At 35.4% G+C, this 23,427-nt stretch overlaps 1 protein-coding gene across 4 annotated transcripts in view; it reads left to right on the top strand.

The window, feature by feature from the left end:
- Positions 1-23,427, top strand: part of ERBB4 (erb-b2 receptor tyrosine kinase 4) — a 1,114,677-nt gene that overhangs the window by 845,763 nt on the left and 245,487 nt on the right. For 2 of the 4 annotated variants that reach the window (XM_046644934.1, XM_046644936.1), the window contains exon 16: positions 1,211-1,255. In XM_046644934.1, the coding sequence (XP_046500890.1) occupies positions 1,211-1,255 (45 nt within the window). Of the gene's footprint in view, positions 1-1,210; positions 1,256-1,376; positions 1,452-23,427 lie in introns of all 4 variants that reach the window. The other 2 variants (XM_046644933.1, XM_046644935.1) reach the window with 1 other exon arrangement.

Consider the following 23,427-nt stretch of genomic DNA (forward strand, 5'->3'; position numbering starts at 1 on the left):
TTATCACTGATATTGAAGAAGCAGGGAAATAGTGACTATTATATGCATAGTCATGTTAAGTTACCAGTGTTGAGAGTTATCTAAAAGTATAATAGACAATCTAGCCTTATTCATGAGTGCTTTGTTACTTCATTATATAGTGATTTTAACTTCAGCTTCTTTTTTAGTTTTAGAAATTAGAGTTTGGAAAAAAAATTTATTACCAGCAGATTTAGACAGTTCTATAAACCATAGCTGTAGAAGGAAGTTATTAATCCACTAGAGCTATAAGTCTCTGATGGGAGAAAAGGGAAAGAAATACAATTCAAGTACATTGGAAGATGGAAGAAATAATTTATCTATAATGCTTCAAAACAAAATTCTAGGGACTATACAACAGAATTCTGTATTCTTACATAATTTCACTTAAATGTTAATCTCAGTGGGTTCTTCAGTTATCTGGGTCTCAATTTATTCATTTCCTTGGAGAGTATTTATTTATTTGCTATTGAGTTAAATATTATGGCAGTTGAAAATCTTGTTTTTGTTTGCCTATTATGGCACTGCCCTTTTAAAAGAGAGTGTCAAGATAAACTGCAATATGGTAAAACCAGTTAATTTGCTTTTTAAATGAATTCATGTTTAAGGATAAGTATATTTTAAAGACAGTCACAACCAAGGAATGGAATAATGTGATTATGTAAAGTATCCATGAGAATAGTATTAAAGCATGTTAACTCATTTTCTGTCAAAATCCATCTTTAATGAGTATTAAGCATCAGGTTCTTATATTATATTGAATAGTTTATGTTTCCTTTCTTATTGATTTTGTCTTTTACTTAAACTTAAGGCCTTTTAGAAGAAACCATATGCATGAAAGCAATCATCGCCGTTGAAATATCAAGTTATTCATCAAGACATATAGTCATGAATGATGTAAATGAATTGAAAACATTAGGGATGAGCTATATGTATTTGGAAGTTATCCACAGAAACAGAATAACATTTCCTTCTCTGTGAACATATTTCTTTGCAACACACTTGGGTGGTATTTGCAATTCATTTCTGCATATCCATCAAGCAATAATCTCACTGGCTTTAAATTCATGGTGTTCCACAATTGTCTAATAACTATAATTAAGAATTTGATGCAAGTAGTGTTTATCTTACTGTCTTTTAAGAAATGACTAATTTTCTTTCCTTGTATTTTTAAAATTTGGACCTTCTGCAGGTGCATAGGCTCAAGTATTGAAGACTGCATCGGCCTGATGGATAGGTACTTGGTGTGCTTGCTTCTCATGCTCTTCCTCCGAGGCTCCATGTGTGAGCACTGGTGCATGTGTATGCATGTCACTGTGAATGGAGAATGATATTTTCTGTTCTGTAATTGCCTGCAGGTGTAGCGGTCCCACTAGTCATGACTGCATTTACTACCCTTGGACGGGCCATTCCACTTTACCACAACATGCTAGGTAACATCTACCATGTTTCCATTTTGTCACTCAAATCCTTTCCCAATTATCATGGATAAAAAGTACTAACCAGTTGGATGAAATTTATAATATGTTAAATTAGGGAGTTATGAAAGAGGCATATAACATTTTATTTTTCAAGCCACATTTCTTACCTCTTCTTCATTTATTATGATTTTAGAATCCAATTAGTAATGTCATTGATTTTTAATTTTGTACAGCTTAAACAGGATTTTGAATTATTAATCTAGAACTTTAATAGAATATTTTTGTTCTTAATTCTGTAGATGATTGCAAAAAGAAATATTTTTAAGAGAGGAATTTGCAAAAGTTGATCTATTTTTGTGAGATATTTGTTATTTGATTAGATTCAGTTTCTGATTTTACATTATTTTGAACTGGTTGGAATATTCTCTCAGCATCAGAAGTACCATAGGCTAAAGCTAATGTAAAATATATTTTGTGTAGGTAAATGTACAAGTTGGCTTTAAAAAAATAAAACACATCACTCATGTTCATACAAAAACCTATACATGAATGTGTGTAATGACTTTACTCAAAATCACCAAAAACTGGGAACTACTCAAATGTTCTTCAATTGTGGTGTATCCATACATACATACTACTCAGCAATAGAAAGGAATAGAAATTGCTATTTCTATTCGAAAGGAATAGAAATAGAAATTGCTGATATACACAAAACGTGGGTGGACCTCAGATGCATTGTGCCAAATGAAAGAAGCTAGACTTAAAAGAGTACAAACGGTATGATTCCATTTATGGCATTCTGGATAAAGCAATACTACAGGGACGGAAAATCAGTCAGTGTTGCCAGGGGCTGTGGGTGGGAGATGAGGTGGCTACAAAAGGGAATGAGGAAATTTGGGGATACTGGAACTGTTTCATGTCTTGATAGTGGTGATAGTTGCAGGAATGTATGTGCTTGTTAAAAATCATAGTTCACTATGTTAAAAAGGATGAATTGTACTATATATAAATCACACTTCAATAGATTTGACTTTCAAAACATCTCATATTTAGGAAAACAGTAACTTTACAATGTTATATAGAAATGTTGTTCTCTTTCTTTATCATACAAATTAATTGTTTCTTTTGGAAGAGAGCACATAGCACTAAATTACAATTAGGAAAATTAGAGTTTTGGATGCCTTTTAATGTAAACTTTTGTACTGAAATATATATAGTGCAAAAGTACACAAGCATAAATGTAAAATTCAGTGCATTTCTCCAAATGAAACATTTGTGTAACTATCAGCCAGTTGAGAAACAGAATAGTCCCAGCACCAGAAACCCCTTTGTGCCCATTCCAAGGGTAGCTGCTGTCCTGGAAGCTAACACCATGGGCCAATTTGTCTGTTTATGTATTGTATGTAAATTGTCTCATGCCGTAGGTACTCTTCACATCTGGCTTCTTTTGCTAAGTTTTACATATATGAGATTCATCTATGTCATTAAATTTAGTCATATTTTTTCATGTATATGGTATTTTGCCTTTAAATGTTTTAAAAACAATCAAGTAGTTGACATGTCTTATTAATGTTATTTTTTAATGAAATAAATAGAGAAATTAAATTCTGAAAAGAAAGGACATGGTTCAGTTAAGTGATTTATACAACAGTGGCACTTTGGCACTCGGGCATAATCAAGACTAGTTAGTACAATTGCTTAGAGCAAGGTCAAAATTATGAAAAAGTTAAGCAGAGAGAGAGAGGGGGCATGCCTAAGGCTCAAAGTGAAGTTTCATAAGCCAAGATCCATTTTAGATTGTTCCTATATTCATGAAGTAATTTTTCCTCCTTGAGACTTCAGCTGAGTCACTGTATTATCACTTTGAAGAGTGTTATCAATTTGTTTCCATGATTTTCTTATAATTATTCCAGCCAACCAGCAAGAGGCAATATAGTTTGGTGGTTAAGTGTGCTGTCTTTGGAATCAGATTTTCTGAGTTCAAAGCAAGGCTCTACCATTTTTTAGATGTGTGACCTTGGGTAAGTTTCTTCAATTATCTGAGCCTCACTTTCTTTGCATATAAAATAGGAATATCAATATAGTTCGTATATTGGTTGTGAAGATTGAATGAGCCCATAGAACTGTGCCTGGCTCAGGTAAATCACTCAATAAGTGTTACTATTTATTATTTCTCTTATATCAAGGATTTTAAACATTGAGGATGGGGGAGCATACCTCCCAGAGGGAGGAGAGAAGTCACTCAAACTCTCCCAGGGGGATTTGATGTGTACCTCTACCCTTTCTGATCGGTCTCTCGAAGGAAGAGAGGGCATTTATTTATTCTCCTTGAGAATCACTGTCATAATGAGGGCCACTGGTACCGACAGTAGGAGTCATAGGCAGAAAGTGTTAAAACTGTAGTGACAGATCAGTTGTGGTTTTCCATGCTAGTAATTGATATTATATAACTCATAGTCATAATGTTTCTTACTATAGATTTAATATTTCCAACATTTAAGCAAAAGCAGTGTGTGAATTTTTGATCCTAATACTTGCCTGGGTTCACAGGCCATTCCCTGTAGTCTCAGACCAATACACTTAATGCAAATTAACTTTGTGATAAATAGGTGACCATGTCCAGTACTAGAGTCTGGATAGTACGGTTCAGCCCATTATTCCCATGAAAAATCACCTGTAGATCTTTCTATAGGTAAAGAGCAGAGGTTCTTCAGGGTGAAAGCCTAGGTTCAAGTATTGGCTCTGCCATGTTTCTTATCTGTGAAATGGGGGTGATAATGGTAATTTTTTAAAAGGGAATCATTACACCTCCTAAGATTTGTGTGATTATGTGAGCGAGCACCCGGGAGCCATTATCTAGTATACATTCACTCCTGGTAGTTTCACCTTTAATTGAGATATTGTCAAAATAACACTTCTGAAAATCTCATGAGGTTGTGTTCTATTAGTATTTTATATATTAGTCAGGCATTAATCCAAAAGTTCACTGACTATGGAAGTGACATATGAAAATTTCTCAGGTTTGAAGCATTTAAACTTGTGTCTGTCACACTTCTAAGTATAATGATTTCAAAGAATTGGTAGTAAGTAGCTAATTGTTCCTTTTAGAAAACTATGGATATCTTTAATACCTGTTTTGAATTTAAATTTAAAGCAATGTGACTCTATTCTTCAATTGTGTTGACTTTCCAGATTTTACTGACCTGTCAGAGGCTGTTTCCAAGGCAGTTGGAATTTACATGAAAGATTAGCTTGGGTGCTTTGGAAAACCATGTATGACCATGGAGCATTTGACATAGGTTGGATGAAAAGTGAAAGTAACAAGTGTCTGCTTTTTCGGGTCCTTAATATTGCAGTAAATGCTTACGTCTCTGAAATGGGGTGGGCATACATTTAATCGAAAACAGGGCACTGGTCTGGTGTTCAGGTCATTTTCTATTTTTAAATTTCAGTTTTTCTTAAGCTTCTGTCTTAATTGATTAAAGTAAATCTGACATAAAAAGAGGGCAAAATACATGATAGAAAACAATTGTTTCAAGTTTTATAAACCATGTTTGAACTTGGAAATTATCCAAATGCCTAGTTTTCTTTTAGTCTCAGAAAATTACATTGAGCCTGTCAGTGTGGCTATTTCAAAATATTTAGAGTTCATACTCCCTACTGCTCCATTATGCTGTATTCTGTTTCCTAAACTAGCAGGAAAAAAGATTGAAGATTTAAATGAAAACAGGTGAAATGTTTCCAATCTTGATCGACTTTCATTTTCTAAGCACCGTTATTCTTTCCCAAGCCTGCAATTTGTGAATTGGTTTTCCACACTCCATTTACCTTACAGGCTGCTGCTGAAATTTCTTCCAGGAAGATTGGATAGCCTAGAAAAGAATTTTTTTTTTACCTGTAGTCCCCTAGAATATGCTACTTATAATGAAAATAATGCTTGGTATTTTAGAACTTCTCCATACTTCCCTCATCTGAATTAAATGCCTTAAAAATAGCATTTACCTTTGATGTTCTTTCTTTTCCATCAAGAATCTTATGAAGAAATGTGTTTAGCAAGTTTTCTTTTTTTTGTTATTCTTGTGTGTTATCTATTTGAGCTTGCGTGTATGCCATTTTCATATAGATTCTAATAGAACAAAGTATTGGATTCTATTCTATTTGAGTTTCTTTGTCAAATATATATCCAAAGCTTTTTATAATCTTAGTTTCTTACTCCATTAGAGCTAAATTTGTTAATCTCAACAAGCCAAGGCTGTATTGGCAAAGCGTTTCTTTCTATTAGCTAGCAATCCAAAATGTAAACCAATACATTTTTTTGAATTTGTAACAGAAGTTATGAAAAATACTAGATATGTGTTCAAACATTTTTATCTGGCTGTTTGCTCCAATTCAATTATTCTAGATGCTTCACAATGTGAAATAGGTAATTGAATTCGGTTTACCTCTCTAAATCTCATATGGGGAGATATTTGAAACGTTTCGTATTCCCGTCCCATTTTAATGTCTGTGTCCCATTTTACTTTACGGTGTTGTGGTTATTACCTAAGAGGTCACATAGCAGTTTATCCTTTAGCATGTGACCTTGTATGATATATGAGAGCAACGATGTAATATTCTTGACACCACTTTCACAAATGGCACAATCTTTTTTCTTTGTTTGTTTTGCCCCAAGGAACTTAGTTCATAACTTATGTCCAAATCAAATAGTCAAAATCGCCTATAGATGGTTACCTTTGATGAGTGGCAGTTGTGTTAGGATCCTTCAGTCCAAAAAATAAAAGTACACAGGCTTTTTGCTATAAGTCTCTCCTCAGTCCACCACATTCTAGAGATTAAATTTACTTTTGAATTACAGACAGTTCGAAGGGGTGAAGGAAAGTGTGTGTTTCTTCTTTTTGAGTTGATTTGTCTCCCATACTTCCCAGGACTCATAAAATACCAAAATTATCAAAGAATTCTAGGGGCCAGCTGGTAGAATATTGGTTAAGTTCACATACTCCTCTTTGGCAGCCTGGGGTTCACAGGTTTGGATCCTGGGCGTCGACCTACACACCGCTCATCAAGCCATGCTGTCACAGGCGTCCCACATATAAAATAGAGGAAGATGGGCACAGATGTAAGCTCAGGGCCAAACTTCCTCAGCAAAAAGAGGAGATTGGTGGCAGATGTTATCTCAGGGCTAATCTTCCTTAAAAAAAAAAAACTGCTTTGCATGTGCTATTCCAAGATTCGACCCCTGGCATTTTTTTTCTCATAAAGTACAATTTAGAGTAAGTCATCACTATTACTCAGGATTTTTCATTGGGATTTTAGTAGATTAGAAATATTAAATTCTATTTCATCTTATTTCACTTCTAACACGTTTTTTTCCAACTAAGAGCCTTCTAAATTGCAACCAACTAAAAATATAAACCCTTTGCAAACATTTCTGTAGATGGTACATATAGAGATACTTTGGCAATGAAAAAAGGAAGTGAAAAAGTAGCAGTTTTGGCAAAATTAACAAGTTATTCCAAGTAAAGAGAAATTACCTCTTGCTTTCCAAAGAACTTAGAACTAAATAGGTTAAACAACAGGTTATATATATATGTATATAAAAAAATGGCATCTGACCTGGCTCCTGACTAAAAGCTGAGATGAAAGTGATCAGTAAACTATTGAGAGTCGTAGGGCAATGCTTTCTCATCTAGTCAGCACCCAAATACTATTGATTGAAGGATCTGGCACTAATACGCTACAAAATGATGAGGGCTAGCACATATAGCATATATCTTTGATCTTAAACTTATTCTTGGTAGTCAATCCTTAAAAGCATGCTTAGTTTGTGAAATGATTTCAGTATTTTATAAGGAAAAAACGGCAGAATAATTATGTTACCGTGAACGTATTAAAGTAAACTTCCCCAGTGTGAAGATATTACTGAATTAGCATCTAAAACTGTCAGAATTTGCCCCCCAAACCCATTCTGAAATTCAAAATATTGTAGATCTGGAGTATATATTTGATAACTAAAATGGTAAGGATTTAAAAAAGAAAAACTTTGTGGTCAGGTAAAGTGAAGGAATTGCTCAATTGCTATATAAATTTTCTATTCCTGTGTAATAAATTGCCATAAACTTTGCAACTTAAAAACAAAACAACACAGTTCTGTAATTAAAAGAACAGGCGTGGCATGGCTGGATTCTCTCCTTAGGATCTCACCAGGCTGAAATCAAGGTGCTGTCTGGGCTGTGTTCTCATCTGGAGCTTAGAGTCTTCTTCCACATTCTTTCAGGCTGTTGGCAGAATCCAAGCCCTTGCAGTTGTAGGACTGTGGTGGGTACGCACACCAGGAACTGGAACCCTGCGGGCCATCTTCAAATTCTGCTGCCACACCTACATGCTGACTTCAGCATATACCATTTCCAGTGATGCTTTTCCTATTTTTTATTGTCTTGCAAGGAAAGAACTTAATTGTTTTTTGTGTCTCATGCAACTTTGCCATATAAGGACACCTTTGAGTGTGAGAGAAATTTTTCTTACTATCTTCAAATAATTTATCTTTTGTTTGCCATAAAAGGAGCCAGAAGCAAGCAATACGGTATTATCTTAGAACTAAAACTAGGGTTCCTTTGGACATTTATATTAGGTAAGGACTCAATGTACATGTTGGTTCCAGGTGTTCAGTACTCCATTTTTGAGCAATAACTCACAGATATAATTAGGACCAAACTGCCCCAATTTTAACACCAAAACTGTGGTCTTTCCGTTTATTTATCAGACTAGTGAGTCTTTCCCAAGAGTGCACCAGACCTGCTCTGTCCAATACGGTAACCACTAGCCACATGTGGTCACTAAGCACTTTAAATGGGGTTAAAACAAATTGAAGTGCGCTGTAACTGTAAAAATTACAGTGGATTTTGATGACATAGTATGAACAAGAGAATGTAAAACATCTTGTTACAATTTTGACATGTTGATTGCGTGTTGGAATGTTAATAATTTTGGATATATTGGGTTAAATAAAACTTTATTATAATTAATTTCATCTTTTAAAAGTATGTCCACTAGCATATTTTAAATAAGGTGCTTGCGTTACATATCTGTCAGACAGCACTGCTCCACAGCTGTCATTATGACACTTTGAAGACTCTTTGTCAGTGAAAACCTTTTCATCACACCCTCATCTATGCAATTATATAAATAGAATTTATGGTAGATATTAAAAAGGAAGAAATAAAACTGTAACAGAGGGATTGTAATATTTTCTCTTGCGTCCCCACTTTGGAGGCCACAGATTCTGATTCTAGAATGTGACATCTAGATGGAGAGATCATAGGCCTTTTCCCTATGAATGATATGTTGGTAACAGTTTTACACACAAGAATGGTGGAGGGATGGCTTTTGTGTATTCACAGAAGGGTGTTTATTTTGTCTTTGTCAATAGGTTACAGACGAGATGAGTCAGATCCAAGGAAAAACATCCATTTGCCTGAACCCATTGAATGTACTTGTATATTTATATGTCTATACAGATGTTATAAACTTCTACAAGAGTAGACTAAAATATGATAATTTAGGTCTGCATTTAGAATTCCCAGTACTGTCTAATTCTTAAACTGAAAACTACTCAAAAATGTGGAATTATGTTGTACACACTCTCTTAAAATTGCATTTTGTAGCCAAGAAGTCTGTTAAAATATTGTTTCAATTTTTGTATGTCACAAATGAACAACACTTAGGCAGAAAGATTTCTTAAGTATATGTCAAAGTTTCTATTTTTATGCCTGACAGATATATCCAGGAAAGAGACAAAATTATTCCCCTATATAGCTTAGGCATACATTGTATTGGACCCTAAGTATCTTTTCCTTTTTCATATTTCCTATTTAACTAAAGGAATCTAATTAACTGGGACCCCCTTCTGTGATATGGTTACATAAAATGATGTGTAGATATTAACTCAAATTGCTCTCTTCGTGCTTTTTTCTTATTACCTCAGCACAGTCCCTAACTAATCATTCTTTCATAAACATACAATTATTTCTCCATACTATGTATGTAGGCAGGAGCTAATTAACAGAGAGTGCTTTGATTTACCAGCGAATTTTCTCACAGTGAGTTCATTCTCTGCTACCGTCTGCCCTCAAACCCAAAGTGATATAATTTCATTGTAATTTCACAGTAACTCAGTACTAAAGAATGAATGACAAGGAAAGAAAACCCACCCCTAATAAACGCTGAATGCTTGTAGCTTTGCAATTTTTATGGCATTCTGTTCCTCTACCCAGAGTAAGGGCTTCCATATGCTTGAGTCATTTATGAAATAATTATAGTTACTTTTATTAGAGCACAAAATAAAAGAACAATAACAAAAACCTCTTACCATAAAAAGTTTACTTGTTAAGGGAGAAAAAATTCTTTTTTTAATAAATGAAGAAAATCTGTTTTCCAAAGATCCTTATTTTTTTTAATCTCTGGACCTCAAATCCTAGAGTTCAAATCCTGGAGAGTTACATTGTTCTATACACAAAGAAAGAAACAACAATGGGAAAATCTAAGCACCATTTCTTATTTCTTTCCTAGAATAGTGTTGCTTTTTCCAAAATCTTCCCAGATTTAGCAGGAGCTTGTTTTTGCCATTCTTAAAAAAAAAATAATAATCCTTATGTATCTATCAGGTGTGCTATATTATCACATTTAATTTTCATGATAAGCATATAAAAATAGTTATCACCATTCCTATTTTACAAATGAGGAAACCGGTCAGAATAATTAAGTAATTTACAAAAAATCACTTAGCTAGTAAGTGGCAGAGCAAAAATCTGAGCTCAAGTGTGTCTGATGGATTTTAAAGACCACATTTCTTCCTTTCTACCAGGCTGCTTCCCAACTGGATGAACAGTTAAAAGCTATTTCTGTGATGAGGATGATTGAATATTTTATCGTCTACTTAAACAATTTCACCTATTGTCTTTCCCTTAGTTCTAAAGTCCTAGTTTTTACCTACTATGCCTTTCTCCAATGTACAGGAGTTTACAATGCTTGTTCTCACATAGCATATTTTAGTCTAATGATACACCTGGCATTGCTTGGTCGGGATGGAGCAATACTTCCCATGATCTAGGCACATGCTCCTGTATAATAATAACATAATATAAATATATTTTTACATTTTTTTATATTATGAATACACCAGAGACTAATCTAAGGCATTTGTGAATCAGTTTATTTTTTATCTTTTCTAAAGTTGCAGTTATTTATAAGTTCTGGAGAGATTTGGTAAAACCATGGTGGTTTCAAATGAAAACCACTACCACCTGACCTGATACTAATTCCCTTCATGCTTCCACTCCCAGGCTCACTTATCAAACGTGGAAATAAGAATCCACACTTCATGGATGCTCAGCAATAAAATAACCGACAGTATGGTGCTGGGCTTAGGCAGTGTTTCCTCTAGATTTTCCTCCCTGGTACATACAGTAAGATTTGTGAGCTGGGGCAAAGTTCATTGAGAGCAGCAATGAGTTCAGGTGATAGAGTGTGAATCCTAGGTTGTGTATCACTTTGTTCTGTTGATAAGGTGAAAAGTGATTTCTGCCAAGAAAAAGTCTTCCCACTGTTGGTACAATCACACATACCAAATTTTACTTATTTTTGAAAGGATGAAACAAAAAAACACACTCTTCTATACATGTTACTTTATAATAATTACCAAGTAAATATTCATTTTATTTTCCACATGTCAGGCATTCTGCTAAGGCACTGGGTAGAGAATGGAGAAACAAATTAACGTTATACCTAATATCATGAGATTCATGGTACAGTGGAAAAGAAAAAACTATTCAATATCAGTTTGTAATTATATATTTGCATGATTATTTACTATGAGGAAAACTGTAAATGAACTGGATGGTGTGAGGTGGTCAGAAAAAGAAAAATATAATAGATGGCATCTCAGTTTTTGACCTAAGTAACTAGGTGAAGGGTGATGCCGTAAACTGACATGGAGAAGACTCAGAAGGAAGTGGAACAAATTTTATGGGGAATAAAGATTCTGTTGAGGCCATGATAAGCTTCAGTTGTTTACTTGGTAGCTGAGTGAAGATTTTGCATGGGCAGACAGTTACAACACTCTGGAGCTCAAGAGAGGGGTCTGAATCATGAGTCATATTTAAATCCATAACATTGGATGAGATCCCACAGGCGGAAAGTGCACAGGAAAAGAGAACTGAGGAATGAGACTCAGGATACGGCAACATTTAAAGGGCAGAAGAGATGAGACGGATAGCAGATAGCAGATTGAGACAGAGCTGGAGGAGGTAGGAGGAAAACCAGGGGAGAAGGAGTACTCTAAGCCAAGTGAAGAAAGTGTTCCTAGGAGGAGGGAAGTGACACTGCGGCTGGTACCCAGAGGGAAGCAGTATTGACCATGTTATTTGACAAGATGGAGGTTATGAGTGAAACTTGAAAAGATAGGAGCAGATTCCATTGGAGTGGTAGAAATCAAATGGGTGAAGAATTGCAACAGGTTAAGAAGAGGAAGAGAGAAGACAGAAATGGAAACTGCTTGTATGGAGAAAGCTTTCAAGGTGATTGCTGTGAAGGGAAGTGAACATGGAATCAAGGGCAAGTGTTTTTTTTGTTTATTTTGCATAACTTGGGAAATATTATAACATGTTTGTAAACTGATGGGAATGATTTGAAAAATGGTCATTTTGACAGATCCCAGTGATGTTAATGGCAAATTTAATGTACAGGTATAGAAGGCTCTCCATATACAGAGGCAGTGAGAGTGAATAGGAACTGTGGAAATGCAGAGAGCCAAATGTTCATTTCTTCTGAGAAATTTACAGGTGAACGAAAGGAGAGCGATCAGGACATAGTTGGAGAGGGAATAATATCAAGAGAAAGATATTTTGAAGATGGATGAAGTTTGAGTCTGTTTTGGAAGATCTTGTAGAGAGTGAAAGTTTGGAAATACAAGAGAGAGAAGAGGTTATCAATCGTTAAGTCTCCCGAAAAACTTAGAATAATTAGGAGGCAAAGGAAATGGGAAAAGATTAGATGTGGAGATGAAAAGCCCCCCATTTTATCTGGAGAATAAGTAGAGGATGCAGAAAGATGCAGACAGACTAATGGACAAAGGCTGAGGGAGTTTCTGTTTAATGTTCTATGTTTTCTCTGAAGTTGTAGATGAAGTCATCTTACCGAAAGGGAGGAGGGTATGTTTTAGTGTATGTGCGTGTGTGAAGGGATTGATGGTCTGTGATATTAAATTCAAATATAAACTGTGCTAATTTTTGCATTTAAAATATTCTGACACTAATTCATAAATAATCAATAATTTGCAATGTGTTACTTTACATGTATCCAACTGAAGGTCACCCTATTTTATTTTTGCGTGGAAAATAACAGGTTGTGGTTTGCTATCAGTGATTCTGGACTCATTAAATTAGAAGACTGTTAAATATTTAATCAGAATCTAACAGCATCCTGTATGCGTTCTGAGAAATTAACAGATTTCAATACCTGTAGTGATAATTGCAAAATGCTGATATATAACAATTACTCCAAATTACACCATTACTACAAACATCAGCATTTGCGTAATTGTGCAGGTACAGAACATTAGTATATCAGGAAATCATACTGAAATATCTTTCCTGTTTCATTTTTTTGAAATGCTCTCAAGTAAGGAATTATAATCAACAGTCCCTTATATGTGAAATTTCTTTGGCTTCTGATTGTACTGACATAGCTAAATTTATTCTCAAACAACAGTTCTCATCTTAGCAATTTGTGCAATATGCTTCTCTTTTATATCTAAAGTAAGCAAAGGTAGAATTCACCATCCTGCCTGTTAAAGCTCACCAGCCATAATTTAAGTATTTCTTTTCCTTTTTTCTTCTTCCTGTTTTTTTTTTAAAGATTATTCCCTTTAATATATTTTAAAATGGAATGCAAAATTACCAAAGTAATGCATGCTCAGTGTATTAAATACTGATGTATGTGTGTATATAGTTGTGTTTATCCTTCCACACATTTAGTTTAGCCTCCTACTAACACATATATACCCTAAGAAAGGTTTTTGTTTGTTTACAAGTATGCGAACATACTCTCCTCGTTATTCAGCAACTTTCTTTACTCACTTAATAGTGCATTATGGACAGCCTTGTAGATCAGTAGCTATAACACTTTCTTTTTAAGGTTGAATTTTTTTCTAGCATTAATGTACCACCAATCTCCTATTGAAAGTTAGTCAAGCTTTCCTAATTTTACATCTTTTACAAATTAGAAAATCACATATATATGTGTATGTATCTGGCATTATAGAGTGTAGGTTTAGCTAGGTATCAATTAAAATGCATGGAAAATATTCAATTTTATCATTCAAACTTGCTAATTACTATCAAAATTCAAATAGGCAACACATTAAAAATTATAGAACTAGAACATTCGAGTTACAGTCTCACTTTACTTATATATATTTAATTATATATATAATTTTATAAGAAATCATTTTTTATACCTATCAAAAATTAGATGAGTCTCATCAAATATGGCTGAAAGTTTTTCACCAAAAATTCCCAAGGACTGCATGATTTAGAAAATTTTCTAACGAGTTTATTGTTTTCTTCATGTTATAGAGAGGACCTGATGAATAAAAAAGTTTAGTTAACCTTCTTTCAACATAATTTTTCATTTTTCAATTGGTTTTAAGTGATCCTAGATGGACAGATATATATAAGGATCTTTAATAGTTCAACGATTCATAGGACGACTTTGGTCCTATATAGGTTTTAAATAATTAATAAGTAAAACAGCAAATAGCAGTGAGTCATAGCAATGACACACCCTTTACAAACACTAAGAGTAGCTTGCTTTGAAGGACTGCTCCTTTTCTTTTCTCTCTCTCGCTCTCTTTTAATTACTGAGACATCATTCCCTGATAATAAAGAATAATTGCCATGGATTTTAGAGGCTGATGCCCATTGCATACCATCTAAAATTTACAGTTGTTTTCTTTGGATTGTTTTTCACTATTTTGCCAATAACTAAAGTAGTAATATACTCAGTGTTCCCACAATGTCCTCAAGAAGAGGTGATCATGTTCTCCAGCAACCAACTCAGTGCCAGAGGGTGAAGTTGGACCTATTAACTGCCATCTCTTGTTCTCCACTCTATTTGCCCTAAGAAAAACTGAAATTTTGTAAGAACTCAGCTGGTGTGGTAATAAGTAAAGGTAAGCCATTTTTCTAGGTAATATCCCAGATGGAAAAATAAATATACATAATTTGAAAAATTGAAAGACTGAGAAGAAGAAAGTTTTCAGATATACATCAGTCAGGAAATTTAAAAGAAATTAATATGTCTACTCCATACTACTTTTAGATTATTTCCTTAATAACCATTTATAAGACAAAGAAATTTTAAAATATCCTCTCTTGGATGTCCAAAGCAATGCATACCATTAAATATGGCCTAATGTTAACAGTATATGTAATTTCAATAAAAGAAAAATAATCGACACAAAACAGATGTAAAAGTTAATATTATAGCCGGGAAGACAATCTGGTTCATGTAAGTGTATTGTTTTTCCTTGGTAGTAATGATTTCTTCTGCGTGTAAATGAAGTGGTTTCAGGCAAAGTATAAAGTTTCCTTGCTATTATATTATTTCAATGTTATTTGAATTGACTTAGGTTCAATTTTTTTTCTTTGTTTCCATTATCTGGTGGCTCTAAATCTGTATTGAGAGCATCTGCAGAATCATGACATCTTCTAAGCAATCACTTTAGGCAAAAAAGGGTTTCCCCATAATTAGAAACATGTTCTAATTAGGCATTGGGTGTTTATATAAGTTTAAAAAGGAGTTATATTGCTAAACATTGTTATTAGATGCTTTGAAATGTGTTTCTGTCAATTTGGTCACAATAAACCTCCCCTTATAATATAAAAGTAATCCATTCTACATTGAAAACATTATTTAAAGTGGGGTGCAATGACCAAAAGTCCTTGAAGGGGGGTTTGTTTGTCTTTTCTCCAAGTCCTCTGTGGAGTACTTTAAAAGAGAATAGACAGAACAAGCCTCACCCTCTCATTTTTTTCCTTGGCTTACTTCCAATCTACTATGGACCCAGAAATTAGAAAAATTGGATATTCATGTTTTGACAAGTTAAATGCTAATGAAGAACTCTGTTTTCTTCCTGTTCTCTTTATTGATCTTCCTGTAAAATATTTTCTTGAAATTCACAAGTTAGGAAAACATTTTACTACTTTTGAAATTTATCACTATTTGAAAACAGATGACAATGAAAATGTTGTCCATTATAACACATTTAAATTCTACAATTCAAAGACTGCATGCTTGAGGAAGCTTTACAAGTTTCTACTAAGTTTTACATGTAAAAGTATAGGGCACCTCCCCTCCCTCAATAAAAGTGTTCAGTCAAGACTGGTAGGTAGTCTGGTGAATGACCAAGAGACTGTGATGATTAAACAGACATAAATAATAGGAGCATCAGGGTTATTAAAGTTATCTGGAAAGGAAAGGGCCATTGGTTCATCTTTTGTGTTAAAACTCTAATTTTCTTGAGATAGCACATTTGACAGTTCAATGCAAGAAAATAAGGAAAGCGTGGAAAATCTGGACACAGTCCCTTTATCAATTAGGACCTTATTTGGCTACAAGTAAAATAAGAGCTGATATTAATGGCTTCAAAAGATAGTTTTATGTGTTATTATTTAAATACAGAAGTCTAGAAGTGAGAGAACTGCTGTCATTGGTTCCATGGATCAGTAAAATCAGGGCTGGAATTAATGTCGTTTTCTTATCTTTCTGTCTTGGTAGCAAGATGGCTGCAGCAGCTCTAAGCATTGTGTCCAAGGACAGAAGTAGAGGGACCAGCTCCAGCTGTACTTGTCCCCTCCCAAAATCCCTCTAGCTAACATATCCTTTCCTCTCATTGGCCATAAATTTATTGTATTTACACCAAGATGCTGAGAGACTGGGGGTGTTATTTAGCTATTTAAAAATGACCAGATTAGAAGGTGTTAGGGACCAGGGAATCAGGGATGACAGGGGTTAGTCAACCAGGGACTCTGACACAGTGTGGTGAGAGATGAACTAAACTACAACAGACAAACAAGAGTAGCAACTGGGAGGAATGTCAGCATCGTGGTGGAGGGAGCCCTTCCCTTGGAATCTCCCCTCTAAGATACAACCAAAAGGACATTCATATACCAACAGAGGACAAATGCACATCACAAAAGACGTCTGAGAGACCCATGCAGCCATACGCCTGAAGGTGGTGGTGGGGCTGGATCCTCCAGAGGAAGTGAAAGCTGATCTGCAGGAGCTCTGCGGAGAGAGATGGGCCGGAAACTGTACTCAGAATCATCTGGAGCACTGTGCAGTGAGTGCGGTAAAGGTGGCAGGGAAGGGGTGCAGGTGGGGAGAGGTCCCCTGTCCTCACTCAGCACCCCAGCCCCAGAGTCTCTGGAGCACAGTGCAGAGAGCATGGCAGTGGCAGCTGGGAAAGTGCACAGGTGAGGGAGGTGCCTCATCCCTGCCAGACAGTCCAGCCCAGGGATCATCTGGAGCACGGTGCAGAGAGTGTGGCAGCAGCAGTGGGGAAAGGAAAAGTGCACAGTCCTGCAATCACCAGAGCTCCATACAGAGAGACAAGCAGGGACTGGGGGAAATGCTGGGGAAGGAGAGTACTTCTCCCCATGCCCGGTGTTCCAGATCTGCCATCAATCAGTTGCTCAGAGAGAAAAGCAGTCAGTGGCTGGAGCTGGGGGACCCCTGCTTGTGCCAGGCCCAGAATGCACAGTGCTTGATCCCCATCCTGTGGTGGTATGTGGTAGCTTCAACCAGATAATAGCACCATGAGGAAGCAAAAATCTACTCCATCAAGCAGTATGAGTAGGTATATGAAAGTTCCAGGCTAGAAGGAAAGTGACAAGTACCCAGAAACCAACCCTGAAGGAACAGAAATCCATAACCTAAATGACAAAGAATTCAAAACAGCTATCATTAAAAAACTCAATGACTTACAAGAAAACACAGAAAGACAAATTAATGGATGCAGGAGCTTCTTCCCAAAGGAGATTGAAACCATAAAGAAGAACCAATCAGAACTGTTGGAGATGAAAACCACAATGGATGAAATAAAGAAAAATCTGGATTCCCAGAACAACAGAGCTGACAAGATAGAGGAGAGAATCAGCCAGATAGAGGATAGTACTATAGAAATGCTTCATAGGGAGGAGAAGAGAGAACTAAGACTAAAAAGAAATGAAGAAGCTCTCAGAGAAATATCTACTCAATTGGGAAATGCAACATAAGGATTATAGGTATTCCAGAGGTGGAAGAGAAGGAGAATGGAGCGGAAAGCTTGTTGAAAGAAATAATAGCTGAGATCTTCCCAAACCTGGGGAGGAAACTGGAAATCCATGTGAAAGAAGCCTCCAGATCTCCTAACTTTGTCAATGTAAAAAGATCCACTCCAAGGCATATAATAGTGAAGCTGGCAAAAGTAAAGGACAAAAGAAAATATACTAGGGGCAGCAAGGTAGAAGAAAATAACTGACAAAGGAACGCCTATCAGGCTTTCAGCAGATTTCTCAGCAGAAACTCTATAGACTAGGAAAGAGTGGAATGATATGTTCAAAATCCTTAAAGACAAAAATTTTCAGCCAAGAATACTCTATCCAGTGAGAATCTCCTTCAGATATGGTGGAGAAATAAAATCTTTTCCAGATAAGCAAACGCCAAGGGAGTTCATTGCCACAAGACACTCCCTAAAAGAAATCCTCAAGAAGGCCCTCACACCTGAAAAAAAAAAAAATAATAGGAAAGGAGCTAGAAAGCCCTGAGCAAGCAGGTGAATAGGTAGGGAATAATCAGAGAACAGCAGCTCTCTATCAGATCAGGTGAGTAAACACTTAACTCTAACATCAAGGGTAAAGAAAAGGAAAACACCAAAGCAAAAATGATCTCATAATTTTAACCCAAAACTCACAACACAAGATGGAAAAAGATAGGACAAAAATAACCCAGAAAGGGAAGAGGAAAGGGATGGAATCAGTATAGTCTAAGGAAATAAGAAGCTATCAGAAAATGGACTATCCTAACTATGAGATTTTTTATACGAATGTAAGGGTAACCACTAAACTAATAATTAGAACAGAGACATTTATGATAAACAAGGAGAAAATGAAGAAAACCAACAGAGAAAACTACCTAATCAAATTGGTAGTCCAAAATACATAGGAGGAGAAACAAAGGAAATGCGGAAGACCTGGGAAACATGCAATAAGCTGCCAGTATTAAGCCGTGATATATTAATAGTCACTCTAAATGTAAATGGATTGAATTCTCCAATCAAAAGACACAGAGTAGCACGACAGATTAAAGAAGGAGACCCAACAATATGCTACCTACAGGAAACACATCTCAGCTCTAAAGACAAACACAGGCTCAGAGAGAAGGGATGGAAGTTGATACTCCAAGCTAACAGCAAACAAAAGAAAGCAGATGTTGCCATACTTAGATCAGACAAAGTAGACATCAAAAAAAGACAGGTAAAGAGAGATAAAGAGGGGCAGTACATAATGATGAAAGGAACAGTCTACCAAGAAGACACAACATTTATAAACATATATGCACCCAACCCAGGAGCACCAAAGTACATAAAGCGACTATTAACAAACCTAAAAGGAGATATCAATGACAACACAGTAATAGTAGGGGACCTCAACACCCCACTTACATCAATGGATAGATCATCTAGACAAAAAGTCAACAAGGAGATAGTGGACTTAAACCAAAAATTAGATCAGGCAAACTTCATAGATTGATATAGAGCACTCCTCCCCAAACAGTAGAATATACGTTCTTCTCAAGCGACATGGAACATTCTCAAGGATAGACCATATATTGGGAAAAAAGGCAAACCTCAATAAATTTAAGAAGATTGAAATCATATCCACTGTCTTTTCTGACAATAATGCCTGAAACTAGAAATCAACTACAAGATAAAAACTGGAAATGGAATAAAAATGTGGAGACTAAACAACATGATACTGAACAGCAAATGAGCCATCAAAGAAATGAAGAGAGAAATCAAAAAATATTTGGAGACAACCGAGAACAAAAACGCACCATACCGACTCTTATGGGATGCAGCAAAAGTGGTCCTAAGAGAGAAATTCATTGTGATACAGGCCCATCTTAACAAACAAGAAAAAGCTCAAATAAAAAATCTTAAACTACACCTAACAGAATTAGAAAAAGAAGAAAAAACAAAGTGCGAACTCAGCAGAAAGAGGGAGATAAAAATTAGAGCAGAAATAAATGAAAATGAAACCAAAGACTGTAAAAAGGATCAATGAAACAAGGAGCTTGTTCTGAAAGGATAAACAAAATTGACAAACCCTTAGCCAGACTCACTAAGAAAAAAAGAGAGAAGGCTCAAATAAATAAAATTAGAAATGAAAGAGGAGAAATTACAATGGATGCCAAAGAAATACAAAAGATTATAAAAGAATATTATGAAAAACTATATGACAATAAACTGGTCAACCTAGAAGTAATGGATAAATTATTAGACTCTTACAACCTCCCAAGACTGAATGAAGAAGAAATAGAGAATCTGAGTAGACCCATCTCAAGTAAAGAGATTGAAAGAGTAATCAAAAACCTCCCCAAAAATAAAAGTCCAGGACCAGACGGTTTCTTGGGAGAATTCTGCCAAACATTCAAAGACAATTTATTACCTATTCTTCTCAAACTATTCCAAAAACTTTAGGAGGACACAGATATTCCTAACACATTCTACGTGGCCATCATCACCCTGATACCAAAGCCAGATAAGGACAACACAAAGAAGGAAAATTACAGGCCAATATCACTGATGAACATTGGTGCAAAAATCCTGAACAAAATACAGGCAAACTGAATACAGCACTACATTAAAAAGATCATACACCATGATCAAGTGGGATTCATACCAGAGACACAGGGATGGTTCAACATCTGCAAATCAATCAATGTGATACACCATATTAACAAAAGGAGGAATAAAAGCCACATGATCATCTCCATAGATGCAGAGAAAGCATTTGACAAGATCCAACATCCATTCACGATAAAAACTCTCAATAAAATGGGTGTACAAGGAAAATACCTCAACGTAATAAAGGGCATATATGACGAACCAACTGCCAACATCATAGTCAATGGGGAAAAAGTGAGAGCCATTCCACTGAGAACAGGAACAAGACAAGGGTGCCCACTCTCACCACTCTTATAAAACATAATAGTAGAGGTTTTGGCCAGAGCAATTAGTCAGGAAAAGAAATAAAAGGTATCTAAATAGGCACCAAAGAAGTGAAACTCTTGCTCGTTGGAGATGACTTGATTTTATATATAGAAAACCCTAAAAAATCCAAAGGAAAACTGTTAGAAATAATCAACAACTACAGCAAAGTTGCAGGATACAAAGTCAATGTACAAAAATCAGTGGCATTTCTATACTCTAATAATGAACTAATAGAACAAGAACTCAAGAAAACAACCCCATTTACAATCACAACAAAAATAGTAAAATACCTAGGAGTAAATATAACCAAGGAGATGAAAGACCTATACAAGGAAAACTATAAGACATTATTGAAAGAAATCAATGATGACATAAAGAAATGGAAAGATATTCCATGTACATGAATTGGAAGAATAAACACAGGTAAAATGGCCATACTACATAAAGCAATCTACTGATTCAATGCAATCCCAATCAGAATCCAAATGACATTCTTCACAGAAATAGAACAAAGAATCCTAAAATTCATATGGGGCAACAGAAGACCCCGAATAGCCAAAGCAATCCTGAGAAACAAGAACAAAGCTGGTGGCATCACGATTTCTGACTGCAAAACATATTACAAAGCTATAGTAATCAAAATAGCATAGTACTGATACAAAAACAGGCACACAGATCAATGGAACAGAATTGAAAACCCAGAAATAAAACCACAGACAACTAATCTTCAACAAAGGAGCCAAGAACATACTCTGGGGAAAGGAAAACCTCTTCCATAAATGCTGCTGTGAAAACTGGACAGCCATATGGTAAAGAATGAAAGTATATCATTGTCTTTCTCCATACACAAAAATAGACTCAAATAGATCAACAACTTGTAGGTAAGACCTGAAACCATAAAACTCCTGGAAGAAAATATAGGCAGTACACTCTTTGATATCAGCCTTAAAAGGATCTGTACAAGTATGATGTCCACTCTGACAAGGGAAGGAAAAGAGAAAATAAACAAGTGGGACTTCATCAGGCTAAAGAGCTCCTGGAAGGCAAAGGAAACCAAGATTAAAATGAAAAAACAATCCACCAACTGGGAGAAAGTATTTGCAAATCATATATCCGATAAAGGGTTAATCTCCATGATGTATAAAGAACTCACACAACTGAACTACAAAAAAATAAACAACCCAATCAAAAAAAGTGGGCAGAGGATATAAACAGACATTTTTCCAAAGAAGACATACAGCTGGCCACTAAGTACATGAAAAGATGCTCAACAACACTAATAATCAGGGAGATGCAAATCAAAACTATTCTTAGATATCACCTTACACCTGTTAGAATGGCTATAATCATCAAGACAAAACGTGATAAATGTTGGAGAGGTTGTGGAGAAAAGGGAACCCTCATACACTACTGGTGAGAATGCAAGCTGGTACAGCCACTATGGAAAAGAGTACGGAAATTTCTCAAAAAAATTAGAAATAAAAATACCATATGACCCAGCTGTCCCACTACTGGGTATTTATCCAAAGAACTTGAAATCAACAATACAAAGAGATCTATGCACCCCTATGTTCATTGCAGCACTATTCACAGTAGCCAAGACATGGAAGCAATCCAAGTGCCCAAGGACTGATGATTGGATAAAGAAGATGTGATATATATATATATACAATGGAATATTACTCAGCCATAAAAAAAGACATACTAGTCCCAATCGAAACCACATGGATGGATCTTGAGGGCATCATGTTAAGTGAAATAAGCCAGACAGAGAAAGACACTGTATGATTTCACTCATATGTGGAATATAAACAAACTTATGCACAAAGAGAACAATTTAGTGGTTACTGGGGTTGGAGTTGCGGGGGGAGGGAGGTGGGCAAAAGCGTGCAGGGGCACATTTATATGGTGTTTGACAAATATTAATGTACAGTTGAAATTTCACAATGTTATAAACTATTTAGACCAGAATAAAAAATTTTAAAAAATAGCAACTGGTCTGAGGATCAGTTTCACTAATTTTAGGAGAATACATTATTTTACAAATTACTTTGAAATCAGGTTAAGCAAATATTAAATATGTATCCGCTTCAACTCAGACACGCATTAAGTAAATAAGTCCTCCCATTTTCTTTTCATTGGAAATAGTTTAGAATTATGTTTTTGTTAAATTTAAAAATAGATAGGAAACTGAAATTATTGAAATATTTATGTACTTATAGGGGTTGATTTAAGATAAAAAGTATGTAAATATTTACAGAAGTAGACTACTCATTCAGTTATTTATTCATGTAACAATTATGTCCTTAGGGCTTCTTTTCATGAGACAGTAAACTACCCTCCATAGAAATATAAAGATGTTTGTGACAATTCCAGCACATGAATGACTTATATTTGTACTTTTAAAGATAAAAATTTCATTATTTTACTGTTAAGCTCTGAATATGTACATATGGCTATTTCCCTCCCCTAAAGTTATTTGAAATTTATGCATTGCTCGTGAAAATAAAACCCTTAAAATGGCGACCTTAGCAAGGCTGGCCTGGTGGCGCAGTGGTTAAGTTCGCAGGTTCCACTTCTCAGTGGCCCAGGGTTCGCAAGTTCGGATCCCGGGTGCAGACATGGCACCGCTTGGCAAAAGCTATGCTGTGGCAGGCGTCCCACATATAACGTAGAGGA

Source organism: Equus quagga, chromosome 17 (genome assembly GCF_021613505.1).
Source record: "Equus quagga isolate Etosha38 chromosome 17, UCLA_HA_Equagga_1.0, whole genome shotgun sequence".
Taxonomy (NCBI): domain Eukaryota; kingdom Metazoa; phylum Chordata; class Mammalia; order Perissodactyla; family Equidae; genus Equus; species Equus quagga.